General features: G+C 40.3%; 1 protein-coding gene across 1 annotated transcript; it reads right to left on the reverse strand.

The window, feature by feature from the left end:
* Positions 1-1505: 1505 nt before the first annotated feature.
* On the reverse strand, positions 1506-8253 carry LOC311065392 (serine/threonine-protein phosphatase 2A catalytic subunit alpha isoform-like). Its single transcript, XM_084085716.1, has 7 exons — positions 7754-8253; positions 6787-6996; positions 4864-5037; positions 4063-4152; positions 3436-3597; positions 2945-3063; positions 1506-2460 (listed from the first exon to the last, which is right to left on the reverse strand). Exons 1-7 carry the CDS (start codon positions 7853-7855, stop codon positions 2388-2390), a joined length of 930 nt encoding a protein of 309 aa, XP_083941842.1. The 5' UTR covers positions 7856-8253; the 3' UTR covers positions 1506-2387.
* Between the last annotated feature and the right edge of the window lie 13523 nt (positions 8254-21776).

Below are 21776 nucleotides of genomic sequence, written 5' to 3' on the forward strand. Positions count from 1 at the left end.
CTTTTAGCATCATTATATAATTGTACCACTTTTTTGCAAACTGTTAATAGAGTATTTAATCAATCAAACCGAGGCATACCTACCCATGTGTAATACAGTACATCTGATAAACATCATGAAACTACTATTGTTTAAGCAGATTAATGATACGTGTGCGTGTGCACATACATATCATGTAGTATCACTGGTCTGGAGGGCACACGTTGGAATGCCTTGCACGGGATGAGGAGGGTGTGGAAATCTGGAGACCAGACATGGAAGATGACCTCAAGAGGCGTCTGATGGTCTGATCGTGGCTACAGTGGAGTCAGTACTGTTGTACGAAGGCTGAGACATGGACGTGTTCGAGGCCTCCCGCTGGTCACGGACAAGGTCAGAGAGAAGGACGAGCTCGTCTTCTTCTGCCAACTGCATCAGTGCGTCAGGCACCTGGAACTGGCGGCGAGCAAACTGACACTGTGGTAGCCAACCGAAGGCTCAGTTAGGAGGGGAAAGAGGCCAGTGGTGGAAAAAGTCCTCACATTTTTTACTTAAGTAAAAGTATCAAAAGTACAAAATTATTGGTATCAAAATGTACTTAAAGTAACCATTAGTACTCATTTGCAGAATGTCCCATTTCCCAACTTAGCATAAAGTGTAGATCGGCTATTTTCAAATGGCCGAAATGTATATAGGGCTGAAGTGGTTAATGGTGGTTAATGTATTTTTTGTAATAATAATCTAAATGTACCAAGTAACTAGTAACTAAGTTTTCAAATAATTGCAGTGGTGTAAAAGTATAATATGTGCCTCTGAGGTGTAGTGGAGTAGAAGTAAAAGTACTGAAAATTGGAAATGAAAATTTTACTCAAGTTCAGTACTTGAGTAAATGTACTTAGTTACTTTCCACCACTGAAAGAGGCGCACCACCAATGTAGACACACTGCGGCACCGGCGCGACTGCAGAGCTAACAACACCACAGAGCTCAAGACCCTGATGCTGGACAGGAGGGTGTGTGGAGGGCAGCGATTCAGGAGTCCTGAGTTAGTGTCAGCTAGTACACACTCCCATCGCAGTGTCACTGCTAATGTTACAAAAGCATGTGTAAAGAAGTCATGGGAAATCAGTTAAACTATTAACAATACAGGGTTAATTCAGAATAACTGTTATCCTGGTTGATGTAGCTACAGTATGACTGACTGTATAAATGTTGGTAATCCAGAGCTAATAAGATAAGAGCTGATAAGAGCTTTTAGTTTATAGGCTGAGGGCTCTTATCAACAAGGGCTTTACTTATTTATAATCTCACTTCACCTTTAACAACTTGACTATGTCAAATAGCCATGTGTCATACAATTCATGCTATTGTTACCTTAATCATTTCTGCACACTTCACTTGTATGGTAGAAGCACAATCATGGTATGACTAATAAGAGACATTTTTGACATTATACCTCCACCTAGTGGTGATCTATGGGATCCTTCTAGAAAGCTGTGAGGCAAATACACCAAACGTACATAAATGAAGGAGTAACTTCAATCTTTATTTCATATAGCTGGGGCTGCAAAACATTAAGTTATTGTACAGTGGATTTATTTTGTACCAATATTTCCTACTGAAATTAAATACAATAATGCCTAATTCATGCTCCGTCGCACGACAGTGTCACATGTTGAAAATAGCAGATATACAAACTCAATGCGCCGCATCTGTGGTATGTTGTGAGCTTGTATATTGGCTATTTTCGGCGAATGACACCGTCGTACGACAAAGTATAAATCAAGCTTAACTCTCATGAGAGACAGCAGAGCAGAGAGGGCTACTTAACACTAAAATGGGGTATAAAAACAATGCAGTTGGTCAGTGCCATGTGATAAAAATCAAATACAAAAGTGCAAAGAGAACATATTAATTTTAAACATCTAATTCAATCATCTCACTTCACAAAAAATCATTGCGCTCAGTTACAAAAACAAACAAAAAAAGAAACTTCACATCATATTTACTGCAACTTTTAATTTGAGGCCATGCCAAGTGAAAGATGCAGCTTTTATACTGTATATGGTGACACACCTGTCATCTTTAACATCCTAACACAAAAAGTTACATTTAGGCATTTATATCTCAGTATTATTTTATTCATTGCAAATATATTTTCCTGACAAAACCAGCAGGTAATGTGACTGTTCTGTTTATAATGACAATCGTTCCTAGAAATAAAAACGTCATGCACAGAGAGGAGAAGGTTGCCAGGATGGATGTGGTCTTGACTACATGTGGCATATTTTCCATTTTATTGTAATTATGGCACACATTTTTGGTCCATGGGGTAATGAATGCTTTTTCCTCAAACCTCTGTGTGACCAGTTGCCCTTTTCTTGACTTCCTCGACGGTAACGAAGACGTTCAAAGGAAGTAGTCTGGCGTGCGTCGTGTCACGTGGGGTTCTCCTCGACGCGGTGCCGGGTCAAATTGTAAGCTGAAACATGCAAACGACATGTAAACAACGAAGCCCTCACAATCAATCAACAACGATAATCAGTTACATTGTCCCAAATGTAACTGATTATTTTATTATTATAAATTATTTTTGATATGTGCCCAGCAGGATCCTTGTAGTTGGATCCTCCGACACTGGTCTCTTAACTGGCTAGAACAAAAGGCACGGAGAAGCAGCTTTTTAGCTATTATGGTCCTAGACTTTGAAACAGTCGCCTCTGTGTGCACAAATCTTAAGACAAAACTTTTTATTTCTTTTAATGCAATTGTATGTATTTTATTCTTCCTTTGTCAAAATGTTTCATTTGTTTAAATCTTTTTTTTTCTTCTGTGAAGCACATTGAGTTGCAGCTGATTTGTGAAATGTGCTATATAAATAAAGTTTGATTGGTTGAAATGTGTACACCAAAACTACTCGCTACACATGTGTTACTAACGTGCACCTACAGTGTATCTATACTTACAAGGAGTACTTCAGTGTGTCGTCCAGCTCCATGATTGCTGCCTGGTTGCCACAACGATAACAATAGTTCGGCGCGCTGAAGATTGTTACCACGTTACGATCGTGGCACCAGTTATAACCCTATTTAAAGACATAAAAGGACAATTTCCACTTTTTAGATACACAATAATTTCAGAGGAATACTGTTTTAGAGACACCATCACGGTAACGATACATTCACAGTGAGTGAGTGGGGACACCATCACGGTAATGATACATTCACAGTGAGTGGGGCCACTTAACATTTTAAAGTACCAGGGACCCCCAGGGCTCCATACTAGGCCCCGTCCTTATTCCCCTCCACACCAAATCTCTTCACAGAGCAAGCTTGTAGATCGTCTATTTTCCCGAATGTTTCACCATGAGACGTCCCAGTATTCTTTTTTTTTTCTTCTTTTGTTTTCGTTTTTTTTTTTAAATAGGGAAGCTAGAGGTTAAAGAAGATCAACCTACCTCCATCACCAGCTGGTGGGCTCTAGAGACCAGTGTTAGGCCATTTGCATGGTTGAAGGTCTCTGAGATATCCTGCCCGAAAGTGTAGCCCGCACCACGGGGAGAAATACCCCAACCACCGCGGTCATCCGGATCTGACCACAATAAGTCACACATAGGACCCTAAACGATGGTCAAAAATATAATTATGTTAGATCATACTTAGATCAAAGGGGTCATAATGTGAGAAAATACATATACTGTATGGTAATGGTTGGATGGCAATTAAAACATTTTCAACTTTAGGTTCTTCAAAATCTTCCTGGCTCTATTCAAGAGACATGATCAAAGCGACAGTCTGTAACTTTCATGTCTTACCCGGGATTCGAATCGGGGTAAGCAGTGAAATTTCAACTGCTGAGCTAATACAGAAAGCCAGTTTTGAGCCACCACAATTGTGTTAGTTATATTAACATACTCTATCGTAGAGATTGGTTAATGGCTAATGTTCCCCCCAGAATATGGATGCTGGGGTTCGAAGAGGTTAAGCTTTAACAGTTCAACCAGAAAATAAAACCTTTTTGTTTTAACATTATACAATCATCACTTACAGCACCTACAGAGGAAAGAATGTGGAGCACATATTACCTCATGTGGAACCTCCTGTAGACGATCCAGCGCTCTGATGTGGTCCAACGTGTCTATTGATGGAGACAGTCCTCCATGGAGACAGAAGATCTGAAAGAGAAGGTCAGAGACACTGAAATAATAGAGCTATGACTTCTGAAACCTCAGGTTCATGCTATCTATGGGTGCAACAGTTTAATCAAAAGAATCTACAACCTCACAATGGCCCTCATTTATCAACGGAGCGTATAAACCGGCGTATATTTTTCCATATATTCGGCCGTACACCAACGTCGAAGTCACATTTATCAACGAATCCTACACAGCCGATCCGAGCGTACATTTGGTCCCAGCCTTGATAAATCTCACGTCTGAAAACGAGCGTCATTTAAATAACACTCCCTTAAATATTCTGCAAACACCCCGATTTTACGACATGAAGAACCAAAAAGAAGTTTCGCCGGCTCGCCTCGCCTCACTGCCTGTCAAGTCACACACACGCACACGCCTCTCTCTCTCTCTCTCTCTCTCTCACGCACGCACGCACGCTGCACCGCGTTGATAAATGAGGGCCTGTGTTGAATTGTAACGCATTGTGAGGTTATAGATCGGCTATTTTTGCAAAAAAATCTTTAAATCTATTCGACTTTTTTCACATTGATTTGTTGATACTGTATATAAAAAAAAACACTATTCCATTGATCGAAAAAGCAATGGATAGAATAATCGCTAAAAAGGTAATCGATAGTAGCCTTCTATTGTGTATGTATTACACGGTGAGTCACATCATCATCATCATCATCACCACCATCATTATCTCACCTGGTTGTCTACCAGCGCAGTGAGTGGCAGATAGTCAAACAGATCTGTGAAGTACTTCCACACGTTGGCGTTCCCGTATTTCCTCAAGCATTCGTCGTAGAAGCCATACACCTGTGTGATCTGTCTGCTCTCATGGTTCCCTCGAAGGATTGTGATTCGTTCACGGTACCGTACCTGAAAATATGATCTGTGTTCGTTAGAAAGACATGCATGTAGATTGTAGAGTATAATAACAATTACAATAATCATACAGAGTAGGGCTGGGTAATTAACTCTCTCAGTGCCAAGCCACGAGTTATCCCAAGTTTTTTCTGAATGCCCTCAGTGCCAGAACGAAAAACCCGAGTTTTTTTTTTTTTAAAGAATGTTCAGAACCCAAGATATCGTGATCCGAAGATTTGCTGCTCCATTCACTCCTTGTTTAACTTATAACTGAAAAAGGCTGTATCTCGCTTCCTAAGCACTTAAAAAAAAAAAAATGTTGGCACAGTATGAACATATTTTTTTATTTCATTGGCACTGAGAGAGTTAACCAAAAATATATCAAAACCCATATTTAGAACCAATAACCAACTTAATTTTGCTCATGTAGGTAGGTTCATGACAAGCTTGTAGATTTTTATTTTCGCTACTTTATTTTTTAGTAATCGCTCAATAATCGTAATCGAGGCAAATGTTTGAAATATTCAGAGACATTTTCATTAACTTTGTTGCGATGACCCCTGCTGTCAAGGTTGTCAAAACACATTTACTAGTATTTTAACCAGTTGTGTAAACCATGTAAACAGCGTTAATGTTTTTATCTTTTGTTCAGTCGATCCCGGTATATTTCTATGTCTTATTCACATGTCGTACAGCACTGGTCAAATCTGGTTGTTTTTTAATGTGCTTTATAAATAAAATTTACTTGTTGACTTGTCATCTGGGGTTGCTGTGTCTCCCTGCTTCCTTTGCAGGTTGTTGCAGTGTTTTTTTTTTCCTCGGAGCCCACCCTTCTTACATCTGACAAAAGCTGAGACCCCTCCACAGATGTACGCACAAACACACACACTCACGCGCATGTACACACGTGTGTTTTATATGACATGTATAAGCCCTATATACTGTACTGTAGGGAAAAAAATCTGTCATTGTGACAGGTAGACAGCGGATTAAAGCAAGTCATGATTTTGTATGATTGTGTTTTGGTACTCGGTTTAGACCGATACACAGTCTATATGTGTGTTTGACAAATCTAGGGATAAATAATTCCTTTAAGTGCAGCCAAAATGTAGTAAAACAAGACATTTAAATAGTGCAAAACGATATTCAAAATAAAAAACAGAATGGTTTAGCAAAAGTGAGCTATCATCACATGATAAATTATATTATATTGGATCAGTGCATAGACTTGCGTACTCACTGATCACTCACTGAATACCAGCATTTTAGGCAGAATCGGAGGCATTGCCGATACTGGTATCGGAAGAACTCTAGTTATTATTATACCTTGTTTCCATTATGCTCTGTGTGATGTCCGTAATTTAGTCCATTAATTCCTATGGGAACCTCCGTGATCTCTGGTGTGTTTGCGAGAGAAAGCAAAATTCCTTCTGTTTTTAGCTGCACCGAATTTGCCTCAAACACGTTGAAATATTGCTAGTGCGGATTTCAGAGAGCCTGTATGCATTGTGTGCCAGTAAACAGCAGAATGCGCCATTTCATTCAATTCAGTTGCTTGACTATGTTAAGATATCTATTGATTGCTTTTTCATTTCGATGAATCCATAAAATGAATGCATGTCCTTGTGTTGAACACTAGAGGGAATATTTCATACATTAAACAAAGATTACAGACATCACAGAGTTTAGTGGAAACAAGGTGTTATACAACATTGTTCTTCAACACTTTTAGCTTTTGAGGCTGTACTTTGTTGTCATTACCTTCAGCGACACCAGCAGTGTGACCGTCTCCACAGAGTAGTAGCCCCTGTCCACGTAATCTCCCATGAAGAGGTAGTTGGTGTCGGGAGACTTCCCGCCGATCTGGAACAACTCCATCAGGTCGTGGAACTGACCATGCACGTCTCCGCAGACTGTCACCGGACATCTCACCTCCTGCACGTTGGACTCCTTGGTCAAGATCTCCTTAGCCTGTGAAGGAGGAGGACCAGGAGTTTAGGAGGTGAGCTGAGTGGGTAGAGTGGCCGACTGGGAAACGGAAGGTCTTTGGTTCACGCCCCAGCCTTGATCTATATGTTGAAGTGTCCTTGAGCATGTTGAAGTGTCCCTGAGCAAAACAGTGAACTGGTCCCTGGGCACTGTAATTATCAATAATCAAGATGATGGGAATCAAATGGAACCAAAGGGGTCGGTGAGAGTCCATTTGTACACTCTCTGAGTTAAATTAACACTCAAGGATTTTACTGTGTAAATTGGGGTCCCAGAGATGATTTGAAAATCATATCAAATCTATGGCCTGGGGGTCCTTCAGGGGATTCCAGCAAGTTATTTCTAATACGTAGCCTATCAATTTGGTGGTCCTTGACTCCTTGACATGACCATGTTTGAGAACTAATGCATATCAAAGTATAACTGTTAGGTCCTTGAAATGAAAAGGGTTGAGATAGTCACTGAAGGGTGAAGGCTATTAGGGATGGACGGTGTTAGTGGTGACACAACGACAATGTGAATGAATGAAAGTGGGCGTAGCAGCAGGTGAAAACAGACTCTCCTCCCTCCAACCTCCGTCTTCTTGGCATGTGGCCTAAAACAACGTCCCTGCATGTGATGGGGAGGAGAGGAGAGGAGAGATGCTGTGGGGGCACATAGATGCTACCAGCATTAACATTACAGGCAACCGATTCTTATGTGCGATGAGACCAGCAACAGTGGCATTACAAAACATTACCTTCTCACACAGGACTTTGACCTGGTCTTCTGAGAGCTGCTTGCATTCGTTGAGCTGTTCGATCCACCCGTCCAGCTCCTTGGTGAATGACTTGTCGTCCATGCTTGCTTTGCTGCTGCTCAATAGCAAAAAGCCAGCTAAGAAATGTAACCAGCAAAACAAACAACAATATCACCTGCTATATCTTTTCAAACCTATAGCTAATGGGCTAAAGTGTTAGCTGTCTATCTGTGCGGTGTGGAGGATGCGTCAGCTGCCTGGACGGACGGACGGACGGACGGACAGACAGACTGATTGCGGCCCTGGCTGCAAATTCGTACGTCCGGGACGTTTTGATCGTCTGACTCACATGATAATATAGAAGCTACCGGACACTTAACGGTATATAATGTGCATGCAGGTTGTTGGATTTGTCCAGCAGCCTGTAATAAACAGTCAATAAAACGCAGCAGTGTGTGAGAGAGAGAGATCCATCCAGCAGAGAGGACCCACACCCTGCTGTCTGCAGTGTTGCCAGGTTGAGTTAGACAAACAAGCAACCGTGATTAGGAAAACAAGCACAAAAGAAGCGACGTACATTGAGCACTTCAAACCTACTATGCCTCTGCTATTTGAAAATAGCAGATCTGCAAGCTCACAACGCGTCGCATCGCTATTTTCAAAGAAAAGAACAATCAAACATTTTGGAATATTATCAAATCCACACAATCTTGTATGGGGGTCTCTGGCACAAAATATGTTCAGAAGGTTGGGTCTACAAATATATATTAATTTGGGGTTCTTGACATGAAAATGTTTGAGCACCACTGGTTTAAACAACATTAGGAAGCAAGCCCAAATAAACAACTACACTTAAGAAGACTGCGGTCACGCTGGCCGTTCTTCAGAGAGAGTCAGTCGCGCTAGCCGGGCTTCAAAAATTATTGCGCAGCTACTGGCTTTTTACGGTTGGGCGGACTGATGGTGCGTTCAATGAAATCGTAAATCCCAGTTACTTCAATATATACATGTAAAAATGTAATAAAACAAACTAAAAACATTGTTTGTGTCTAATGTTCTCGTCTGTGATTATTACCAAAATGTTTTACTGCACAAATTATTAATAATAAAATATTGTAATATTACAAAATCCCATACAGTTTAATGTAATTCTTTGGAAAATCATAAAAAAAATCTAAAAATAGAGTTATCACCCAGCAACTAAATGTTATTGTGCCCATGTGTGTCCTTTACAATATGTGATTATTACCAATATATTTTACTGTACCGATTATTAATAATAGAATATTGAAATATTACAGAATCCCATCCATTTCAATGTAATTTTTCAGAAATTCAGTCAAAAAACATAGTTATCACCCAACAACTATATATTAATGTGTCCCATGGTCTCTTGTAAAGCTGTGATGATTATCAATATGTTTTACAGCAGCAATTATTAATAATACATTATTGAAATATTACAGAATCCCATGCATTTCAATGTAATCTTTAAAAAAATCATAAAAAACCCAAAAAACATAGTTATCACCCAACAACTATATATTAATGTGCCCCATGGTCTCTTGTACACCTGTAATGATTATCAATATGTTTTACAGCAGCAATTATTAATAGTGAATTATTGAAATATTACAGAATCCCATCCATTTCAATGTAATCTTTAGAAAAATCATAAGAAATCCAAAAAACAGAGTTATTGCCCAACAACTATATATTAATGTGCCCCATGGTCACTTGTACACCTGTGATGATTATCAATATGTTTTACAGCAGCAATTATTAATAATACATTATTGAAATATTACAGAATCCCATCCATTTCAATGTAATCTTTAGAATAATCATAATAAATCCCAAAAACATAGTTATCACCCAACAACTATATATTAATGTGCCCCATGGTCTCTTGTACACCTGTGATGATTATCAATATGTTTTACAGCAGCATTTATTAATAATAAATTATTGAAATATTACAGAATCCCATCAATTTCAATGTAATCTTTAGAAAAATCATAATAAATCCCAAAAACATAGTTATCACCCAACAACTATATATTAATGTGCCCCATGGTCTCTTGTGCACCTGTGATGATTACCAATATGTTTTACAGCAGCATTTATTAATAATAAATTATTGAAATATTACAGAATCCCATCCATTTCAATGTAATCTTTAAAAAAATCATAACAAATCCAAAAAACATAGTTATCGCCCAACAACTATATATTAATGTGTCCCATGGTCTCTTGTACACCTGTGATGATTATCAATATGTTTTACAGCAGCATTTATTAATAATAAAGTATTGAAATATTACAGAATCCCATCCTTTACAATGTAATCTTTAGAAAAATCATAAGAAATCCAAAAAACATAGTTGTCGCCCAACAACTATATATTAATGTGCCCCATGGTCTCTTGTACACCTGTGATGATTATCAATATATTTTACAGCAGCAATTATTAATAATAAATTATTGAAATATTACAGAATCCCATCCATTTCAATGTAATCTTTAGAAAAATGCTGCTGAAAAATCATAACAAATCCAAAAAACATAGTTATCGCCCAACAACTATATATTAATGTGCCCCATGGTCTCTTGTACACCTGTGATGATTACCAATATGTTTTACAGCAGCAATTATTAATAATAAATTATTGAAATATTATAGAATCCCATGCATTTCAATATAATCTTTAAAAAAATCATAAAAAATCCAAAAAACATAGTTATCACCCAACAACTATATATTAATGTGCCCCATGGTCTCTTGTGCACCTGTGATAATTATCAATATGTTTTACAGCAGCAATTATTAATAATAAATTATTGAAATATTACAGAATCCCATCCATTTCAATGTAATCTTTAGAAAAATCATAATAAATCCCAAAGACATAGTTATCACCCAACAACTATATATTAATGTGCCCCATGGTCTCTTGTGCACCTGTGATGATTACCAATATGTTTTACAGCAGCATTTATTAATAATAAATTATTGAAATATTACAGAATCCCATCCATTTCAATGTAATCTTTAGAAAAATCATAATAAATCCCAAAGACATAGTTATCACCCAACAACTATATATTAATGTGCCCCATGGTCTCTTGTGCACCTGTGATGATTACCAATATGTTTTACAGCAGCATTTATTAATAATAAATTATTGAAATATTACAGAATCCCATCCATTTCAATGTAATCTTTAAAAAAATCATAACAAATCCAAAAAACATAGTTATCGCCCAACAACTATATATTAATGTGTCCCATGGTCTCTTGTACACCTGTGATGATTATCAATATGTTTTACAGCAGCATTTATTAATAATAAAGTATTGAAATATTACAGAATCCCATCCATTACAATGTAATCTTTAGAAAAATCATAAGAAATCCAAAAAACATAGTTATCGCCCAACAACTATATATTAATGTGCCCCATGGTCTCTTGTACACCTGTGATGATTATCAATATATTTTACAGCAGCAATTATTAATAATAAATTATTGAAATATTACAGAATCCCATCCATTTCAATGTAATCTTTAGAAAAATGCTGCTGAAAAATCATAACAAATCCAAAAAACATAGTTATCGCCCAACAACTATATATTAATGTGCCCCATGGTCTCTTGTACACCTGTGATGATTACCAATATGTTTTACAGCAGCAATTATTAATAATAAATTATTGAAATATTATAGAATCCAATGCATTTCAATGTAATCTTTAAAAAAATCATAGAAAATCCAAAAAACATAGTTATCACCCAACAACTATATATTAATGTGCCCCATGGTCTCTTGTGCACCTGTGATAATTATCAATATGTTTTACAGCAGCAATTATTAATAGTGAATTATTGAAATATTACAGAATCCCATGCATTTCAATGTAATCTTTAAAAAAATCATAAAAAACCCAAAAAACATAGTTATCGCCCAACAACTATATATTAATGTGCCCCATGGTCTCTTGTTCACCTGTGATGATTATCAATATGTTTTACAGCAGCAATTATTAATAATAAATTATTGAAATATTACAGAATCCCATCCATTTCAATGTAATCTTTAGAAAAATCATAAGAAATCCAAAAAACATAGTTATCGCCCAACAAGTATATATTAATGTGCCCCATGGTCTCTTGTTCACCTGTGATGATTATCAATATTTTTACAGCAGCAATTATTAATAATAAATTATTGAAATATTACAGAATCCCATCCATTTCAATGTAATCTTTAGAAAAATCATAATAAATCCCCAAAACATAGTTATCACCCAACAACTATATATTAATGTGCCCCATGGTCTCTTTTGCACCTGTGATGATTATCAATATGTTTTACAGCAGCAATTATTAATAGTGAATTATTGAAATATTACAGAATCCCATGCATTTCAATGTAATCTTCAAAAAAATCAAAAAACCCCAAAAACATAGTTATCGCCCAACAACTATATATTAATGTGCCCCATGGTCTCTTGTTCACATGTGATGATTATCAATATGTTTTACAGCAGCAATTATTAATAATAAATTATTGAAATATTACAGAATCCCATCCATTTCAATGTAATCTTTAGAAAAATCATAATAAATCCCAAAAACATACTTATCACCCAACAACTATATATTAATGTGCCCCATGGTCTCTTGTGCACCTGTGATGATTATCAATATGTTTTACAGCAGCAATTATTAATAGTGAATTATTGAAATATTACAGAATCCCATGCAATTTCAATGTAATCTTTTAAAAAATCATAAAAAAACCCAAAAACATAGTTATCACCCAACAACTATATATTAATGTGCCCCATGGTCTCTTGTACACCTGTAATGATTATCAATATGTTTTACAGCAGCAATTATTAATAATAAATTATTGAAATATTACAGAATCCCATCCATTTCAATGTAATCTTTAGAAAAATCATAAGAAATCCAAAAAACATAGTTATCACCCAACAACTATATATTAATGTGCCCCATGGTCTCTTGTACACCTGTGATGATTACCAAAATGTTTTACAGCAGCATTTATTAATAATAAATTATTGAAATATTACAGAATCCCATCCATTTCAATGTAATCTTTAGAAAAATCATAATAAATCCCAAAAACATAGTTATCACCCAACAACTATATATTAATGTGCCCCATGGTCTCTTGTGCACCTGTGATGATTATCAATATGTTTTACAGCAGCATTTATTAATAATAAAGTATTGAAATATTACAGAATCCCATCCATTACAATGTAATCTTTAGAAAAATCATAAGAAATCAAAAAAACATAGTTATCGCCCAACAGCTATATATTAATGTGCCCCATGGTCTATTGTACACCTGTGATGATTACCAATATGTTTTACAGCAGCAATTATTAATAATAAATTATTGAAATATTATAGAATCCCATGCATTTCAATGTAATCTTTAAAAAAATCATAAAAAATCCAAAAAACATAGTTATCACCCAACAACTATATATTAATGTGCCCCATGGTCTCTTGTACACCTGTGATGATTACCAATATGTTTTACAGCAGCAATTATTAATAATAAATTATTGAAATATTACAGAATCCCATCCATTTCAATGTAATCTTTAGAAAAATCATAAGAAATCCAAAAAACATAGTTATCGCCCAACAGCTATATATTAATGTGCCCCATGGTCTCTTGTACACCTGTGATGATTACCAATATGTTTTACAGCAGCAATTATTAATAATAAATTATTGAAATATTACAGAATCCCATCCATTTCAATGTAATCTTTAGAAAAATCATAAGAAATCCAAAAAACATAGTTATCGCCCAACAGCTATATATTAATGTGCCCCATGGTCTCTTGTACACCTGTGATGATTACCAATATGTTTTACAGCAGCATTTATTAATAATAAATTATTGAAATATTATAGAATCCCATGCATTTCAATGTAATCTTTTAAAAAATCATAAAAAATCCAAAAAACATAGTTATCACCCAACAACTATATATTAATGTGCCCCATGGTCTCTTGTACACCTGTGATGATTACCAATATGTTTTACAGCAGCATTTATTAATAATAAAGTATTGAAACTTTACAGAATCCCATCCATTTCAATGTAATCTTTAGAAAAATCATAATAAATCCAAAAAACATAGTTATCGCCCAACAGCTATATATTAATGTGCCCCATGGTCTCTTGTACACCTGTGATGATTACCAATATGTTTTACAGCAGCAATTATTAATAATAAATTATTGAAATATTATAGAATCCCATGCATTTCAATGTAATCTTTAAAAAATTCATAAAAAAATCCAAAAAACATAGTTATCACCCAACAACTATATATTAATGTGCCCCATGGTCTCTTGTGCACCTGTGATAATTATCAATATGTTTTACAGCAGCAATTATTAATAATAAATTATTGAAATATTACAGAATCCCATCCATTTCAATGTAATCTTTAGAAAAATCATAATAAATCCCAAAGACATAGTTATCACCCAACAACTATATATTAATGTGCCCCATGGTCTCTTGTGCACCTGTGATGATTACCAATATGTTTTACAGCAGCATTTATTAATAATAAATTATTGAAATATTACAGAATCCCATCCATTTCAATGTAATCTTTAAAAAAATCATAACAAATCCAAAAAACATAGTTATCGCCCAACAGCTATATATTAATGTGCCCCATGGTCTCTTGTACACCTGTGATGATTACCAATATGTTTTACAGCAGCATTTATTAATGATAAATTATTGAAATATTACAGAATCCCATCCTATTCAATGTAATCTTTAGAAAAATCATAAAAAATCCCCAAAACATAGTTGTCGCCCAACAACTATATATTAATGTGCCCCATGGTCTCTTGTGCACCTGTGATTATTACCAATATGTTTTACAGCAGCATTTATTAATAATAAATTATTGAAATATTACAGAATCCCATCCTATTCAATGTAATCTTTAGAAAAATCATAACAAATCCAAAAAACATAGTTATCGCCCAACAACTATATATTAATGTGCCCCACGGTCTCTTGTACACCTGTGATGATTACCAATATGTTTTACAGCAGCAATTATTAATAATAAATTATTTAAATATTATAGAATCCCATGCATTTCAATGTAATCTTTAAAAAAATCATAAAAAATCCCCAAAACATAGTTATCACCCAACAACTATATATTAATGTGCCCCATGGTCTCTTGTACACCTGTGATGATTACCAATATGTTTTACAGCAGCAATTATTAATAATAAATTATTGAAATATTACAGAATCCCATCCATTTCAATGTAATCTTTAGAAAAATCATAAGAAATCCAAAAAACATAGTTATCGCCCAACAGCTATATATGAATGTGCCCCATGGTCTATTGTACACCTGTGATGATTACCAATATGTTTTACAGCAGCAATTATTAATAATAAATTATTGAAATATTATAGAATCCCATGCATTTCAATGTAATCTTTAAAAAAATCATAAAAAATCCAAAAAACATAGTTATCACCCAACAACTATATATTAATGTGCCCCATGGTCTCTTGTACACCTGTGATGATTACCAATATGTTTTACAGCAGCAATTATTAATAATAAATTATTGAAATATTACAGAATCCCATCCATTTCAATGTAATCTTTAGAAAAATCATAAGAAATCCAAAAAACATAGTTATCGCCCAACAGCAATATATTAATGTGCCCCATGGTCTCTTGTACACCTGTGATGATTACCAATATGTTTTACAGCAGCAATTATTAATAATAAATTATTGAAATATTACAGAATCCCATCCATTTCAATGTAATCTTTAGAAAAATCATAAGAAATCCAAAAAACATAGTTATCGCCCAACAGCTATATATTAATGTGCCCCATGGTCTCTTGTACACCTGTGATGATTACCAATATGTTTTACAGCAGCAATTATTAATAATAAATTATTGAAATATTATAGAATCCCATGCATTTCAATGTAATCTTTTAAAAAATCATAAAAAATCCAAAAAACATAGTTATCACCCAACAACTATATATTAATGTGCCCCATGGTCTCTTGTACACCTGTGATGATTACCAATATGTTTTACAGCAGCATTTATTAATAATAAATTATTGAAATTTTACAGAATCCCATCCATTTCAATGTAATCTTTAGAAAAATCATAAGAAATCCAAAAAACATAGTTATCGCCCAACAGCTATATATTAATGTGCCCCATGGTCTCTTGTACACCTGTGATGATTACCAATATGTTTTACAGCAGCAATTATTAATAATAAATTATTGAAATATTATAGAATCCCATGCATTTCAATGTAATCTTTAAAAAAATCATAAGAAATCCCAAAAACATAGTTATCACCCAACAACTATATATTAATGTGCCCCATGGTCTCTTGTACACCTGTGATGATTACCAATATGTTTTACAGCAGCAATTATTAATAATAAATTATTGAAATATTACAGAATCCCATCCATTTCAATGTAATCTTTAGAAAAATCATAAAAAATCAAAAAAACATAGTTATCACCCAACAACTATATATTAATGTGCCCCATGGTCTCTTGTAAAGCTTTGATGATTATCAATATGTTTTACAGCAGCAATTATTAATAATAAATTATTGAAATATTACAGAATCCCATCCATTTCAATGTAATCTTTAGAAAAATCATAAAAAATCCAAAAAACATAGTTATCACCCAACAACTATATATTAATGTGCCCCATGGTCTCTTGTACACCTGTGATTATTACCAATATGTTTTACAGTAGCAATTATTAATAAAAAAATATTGAAATATTACAGAATCCCATCCATTTCAATGTAATTTTTCAAAAAAATCATAAAAGATTCAAAAAACATAGTTATTATAGCGTAGCTTTAAGCAACTTCTTACAATGGGATATCATCGCCCCCTGGCGATCGCACAGAGCAACAACAGGACTCCCGGAACTCCAATGTCTATTGGATAAGGGTCAACCGGTAGTGGTATTTTTTATACCACTACCGGTTTCCGGTTTGCGTCACATGAGCTCCAGCTTAAGCAATTGCTTACTATGGGACACATACACGTCCCCCAGGGGAGCCCCCAGTTGTGACAACCCTTACCCACACGCTTGCCCAAGGCCTCAGGACCTGCCCCCGGCAGGACCCTGACCTACAGGCACCCCAGACCCCTCGGGTCGGGACGCGCAGGACATAAATCCTGTCCCTGTCACCAATACTGGATAAAACCTAGATTATCCAACCAGTGACAGAAAAACCAAGGCCTCCTCCTCCCTGGACCATGCCTAGCCGGTCCCAGGAGGGCAAGGAAGGCCAGCCAGGTAGGAAGAGAAGCATGCCCCCGGGCACCCCTCGCATTCCCTACCATGAAACTGGCCACTGCACACTTACAGGGAGAAGAAACATGCCCCAAGGCAAGTTTACACTCCCCCACCAGTAAGAAAGGTGCAAAAAGGTTTAGAAACAACCAATTAAACCGTGACGGGGAGAGAGAGAGCACGCCTCGCAGACCCCGTCGGAACCCGGCTGCTGCACTCACACAGGGAGAAAAGACATGCCCCAAGGCATGTCCAGACTCTTCTACCCGGAGTCAGCTCCCACACCCAAGACTGTACGCGCCATCGTAGATGCCGCCACGTCAAGGCTGTAAGTAGATGCAAAGGTCGAGGTAGACGACCAGTCAGCCGCGGAGCAGATCACCTGCATCGACACCCCTTTGTAAAGGGCCCAAGATGCAGCTACCTTCCGAGCAGAGAGGGCCCTCAGTCCCAGTGGAATAGGGACCCCTCTACTCTCGTACGCCAACCGAATCGCCTCCACGATCCATCTGGACAGGGTCGGTTTAGCCATCGCCTACCTCTGACTTCGGCCAAAGGCGACGAAAGGCTGAGACGACCTACGGCCCATAGCTGCCCTCTAACAGTAGAGCTTCAGAGCCCTCACTGGACAGAGACAAAGTAACCGTTCATCCTTTGCCGAAAAGAACGGCGGAGGATGAAAAGCCCCCAGTCCCCGCAACTGCGCCGGTGTGGGACACAAAGGCCAAGTTGGGTTTCAACAAAACCCTCCTGCCGTCGTCCGAAAACCACATGCAGCCCCACTCACCGAGAGCGCCTGCATGTCACAGACGCGTCATGCCGTAAAAAGGGCCACCAGGAGCACCGTTTTGAGGCTTACGATCGTCAGATCTAAGTCTCAAAAGGTTCAAAAGGGGGGCCGGCATAGTGCTTCCAGCACCACGGTCAGGTCCCATCTGACCGTGGTGCGTCTACTCCCAAGACTGGCATCTACTCCCAAGACTGGACCAGGTGATCGATCGAGAAGAACCGCGAGCACTCCGCGTTCTTCTTGGAGCCACCAGGCCGACTTGGGCCCAACGTCCTCGGGCATAGTGGCCAGTCCCCGTACCGGAGCCCTTGTTTTGGACAACCGGTCTGCACCCATGTCTCAGGAGGCCCGGTACATGAGTGGCGCGTAGTGAAGCCGAATGTTGTACGCTCCAAGGCGTAAGCATGCGCGCTAATCTGACCAAAACAAGAGACCCTAAGCCTCCTTGTTTGTAGGCAGAACACATCGTTGTGACATTTTCCGTTCTGACCAGGACATGGAACCCCACGATGTGGCTCTTGAAACCCTCGAGAGCGAGGAAGACTCCCAGCAACTCCAGGTATCCTAACCTGAGAAGCTGGCGTCCATGGTAATCACCTTCCAGGACACTACTGTGCCTACCCGTATCCTGACCCCTCTGGATAGGAAGGCCGTGTGTGTTCATGGTTCGAGTGACGACACAAACTGTGATGTCACTACCACTTTCCGTGAGCCCATGGTCTGCGGTATCCTCAGAGACCGCATCCATTGCTGGAAAGGTCTCTCGTGGAATCTGCCCAACCGGGTCAGGCGTATGGCCGAAGCCATGAGACCCGCGGCTTGCATGCATGTCCTGCACGTGACCCGGCGCCCCAGGCGCAGGGAGCGCACACATGTCAAAGAGCTCGCCGTCCTGTCCTGAGACAGGCGCGCAACCATCGTGGTGGAATCCAAAATTCCCACGAAGGTGGCTAGCTGGGAAGAATCAGAGCGCACTCCTGAGCGTCGATTGTGAAGCCCAGGGACTGCAGGTGCGTAATGGCCACCTCCGTGTGCCGTACCACCTCCACCCTGGAGTCCGCTGCCAGCAGCCAGTTGTCTACATATGTCGCCAGACGCAGACCCTGCTGCCGCAGCGGGGCTATCGCCGCCTCCGTGCACAGTCACGAAAAAACCCTGTGGCTTAGTGACATGCCGGACGGGAGTACCGCATGCTTGCACGTCTCGCCTTCGTAACCGAAGCGCAGGGACTTTGCAGTGCGGCGGTTAGATTGGGACGTAAAGATAGGTATCCTTGATATCTATACCCGTCCACCAATCGCTTTTTCGTATGGTCTTCAACAGCGTCGCTGTTGTGAGCATACGAAGTTTAATTGAAAAACCTGCAGAATTCTGTTCAAACCCTTCAGGTTCAGAATAGGTCTTACGCCCCCCCCCCCTTCTTTTCACCAGGAAAAGCTCTGAATAATAACCCAGTCGGTTCTGATCCGGAGATAAATCACTGATTGCGCCCTTGCTCAGGAGAGCTGAAACCTCTTCCCTCAGCGTTATGGCCACTTGGCCCGACGTGTGGGAGAACACTATCTTGCCCGATAGTGGAGGTTTGCTCGAAAATTGCAACCTGTATCCTGTTAACATGGTACGCAGAACTCAAGGATTCGGTTTGCATGCTTTCCATTCGGAAAAGCATCGAGCGAGAGGGTTCGTGGGGATGGTGGGGGCTGCTGAAATCACCTGCCCCGTCGGGCTCTGACCGATCGACGGTGGGGAAAGCCCGTGACGTAGACGGGGAATCCCACACACCGTAGACATCCGCCCTGTAGCATTGCTCGGTAGCGCTAGCTGGGCTAATGTCGGTCTCGTCACAGAGCGCGCGCCCGTTCCCATGGGGATACGAGACGCTGTCGGCTCTCCAGACGTAGTCTCGGACATTCGCCGGTGTAACACCGGGGTTCTGTGAGACGTAAACTTCCGCCTCACCTCCGCCATTTTGGCGAGGTGTTGGGAGGTGGCCATTTTGTGGCTCCTCCGTCCTGCAGAGGCGTTTTGCCGCCCTCTGCCGGACGGAAGAAGCAACTGCTGTGTCGCAGTTGTAAACAAAGTTTTGTTTACACAGAACCCCCCTTTCACATAGCATATTAGAGACATTTGATTCAAAATTAAAGGTTTCACTACCTGTATTTGATTCACAATGATTACAGCATGCACAGGATCTGTCCCTACAGTGTTTGGGATGTCGCCCCGTTCTGTCGGGGGCGTTTCGGATGCTGGCCCCGCATGACGCCGGCCGAGGGGCCGTGACGGGAAAATCAGCTGGTGCTCGCCCAGTAGAACCGGGAAATTAATGTAATTTACCCTCCCAACCCCCGCGCCGGGGCCCACTGTCCTTGCATCGGGTACGAGGTGAGGGGGGGGTTGGGGAGCTTTCTTGTCGTCCTTACGCCTTACGTCCTGGAAACCAAGAGAGCTATCGGGTCGCTCCCAGGAACTAGCTCTGGTGGAGGACGCCCTGGATGCACCACGCTGACGTCCAGAGGTGCGTCTGCCGCCCCCAGGCCTTGCTGTTTAGGCCTGGCCACAGCGGGGGTTGAGAGGAGGCCTGTGGTTGTGTCCTTGAGCTGCTTCTCCGCCGCCTTGGTCTTGATGATCCAGTCGGCAGCGGTGTCGAAGAGGTTGTCCGGTTTGAGCGGGAGGCTTTTCAGACCCGAGGTCAAGATGGCCTTGCAACCAGAGGCGAGCTCGAGCCACTGTAGTCTCTCTAAGTCGGCTGTGAGAGCCATGGTTCGGCCCGTCCACATCAGGGCGGTACAGGAGCAGAGTATTGCGAGCTGGACCAGCCTCGCTAGCTCCACTGCGTCTGCAATGAAAGTTTCGTGTACCTGAGCCGCTGATGCCGTGTCCTCCAGGGGCCGGGCATGCATCTCCGCAAGCTTCGCCGCGGCGGAACCCTGGAAAAGCGATTCCACGTTAGTACCTTGGCTGCCGTTGCCGAGGCCTTGTAGAGTGTGGCGTGCGTCGTGGTCTTGGACCTCCTGGTGTGGTCGGTCCCCGCGATGGGGACCCCGATGGACGTCTTCACCTGCTCCATCGGCTGCTCAAGCACTGAGCACTTAAGCACTGCGGACACGGGCTCCAGCGGTTCCGATGCCTGGCTGGCAACCGCAGGAGCCACCGTTGGGTCCGGAGCAGGCTCCGATGCAGGCTCAGGACGGTCCGGGCTGGACAACGGTACCTTCTGAGACTGCTGGTAGGATGTTGGGCCTATATCCTCCTCCTCGTCCACCACCACGATGAATTCCTCGTCCTCGCCGTCCGAGTCGCTGCATTCCGTGGCAGTGTCTCCCCATGCGGCGATGGAGGTGGTGGGGGAGAAGGCTGGGAGGCCCGACAGCCTCGGCAGCGACCTCTCGGTCAGGGGATGAGGGAGCGGCCCTAGAGGCCTGCTCATCCCGGACCTTGCTGATGGCTCCACTGGCGCGTGGGGCCGAGTGGAGCGGAGGGCCCAAGGCCCCTGGGCTAGTGCTAGCTTCCTCGGTGCCTTTGATGGGGGAGCTTCGGGGCTAGCACCGCCGCTTGTCGAGGCCGCTAGGTCCATGGCCCTTTGCAGGCGCCGGTCTAGCTGGGCCTCGGAGAACATCCCGCATGGCCCGCAGCCGCCTTTGTCCTGGCCCCGCTCGCAAGCAAGCCAGCCATGGCTCGGGCCAAGGCAGGAGATGCAGAGGCAGTGGTCGTCGTCCGCAGCGACCAGGAAACCGCATCCTCGGAACGCGCAGTGACGAGGTGCCTCCATCTTTTCCCTCTTCCGTCGAAACACGAGGCGAAAAAAAGGCTAGGCTGCTAGCCTAGCCA

The sequence above is a fragment of the Gymnoscopelus microlampas genome, assembly GCF_963454915.1.
Source record: "Gymnoscopelus microlampas genome assembly, chromosome: 18".
Classification (NCBI taxonomy): Eukaryota; Metazoa; Chordata; class Actinopteri; order Myctophiformes; family Myctophidae; genus Gymnoscopelus; species Gymnoscopelus microlampas.

Bases quoted from the DNA above. Each gene is read 5' to 3' on its own strand.
- LOC311065392 (XM_084085716.1), bottom strand. From the start codon at position 7,855: ATGGACGACAAGTCATTCACCAAGGAGCTGGACGGGTGGATCGAACAG. The intron at 6,997-7,753 runs GTAATGTTTTGT...CCTCCTTCACAG, and splicing joins TCAAAGTCCTGTGTGAGAAG to GCTAAGGAGATCTTGACCAA. The intron at 3,064-3,435 runs GTAGGTTGATCT...GTCTTTAAATAG, and splicing joins CCCACCAGCTGGTGATGGAG to GGTTATAACTGGTGCCACGA.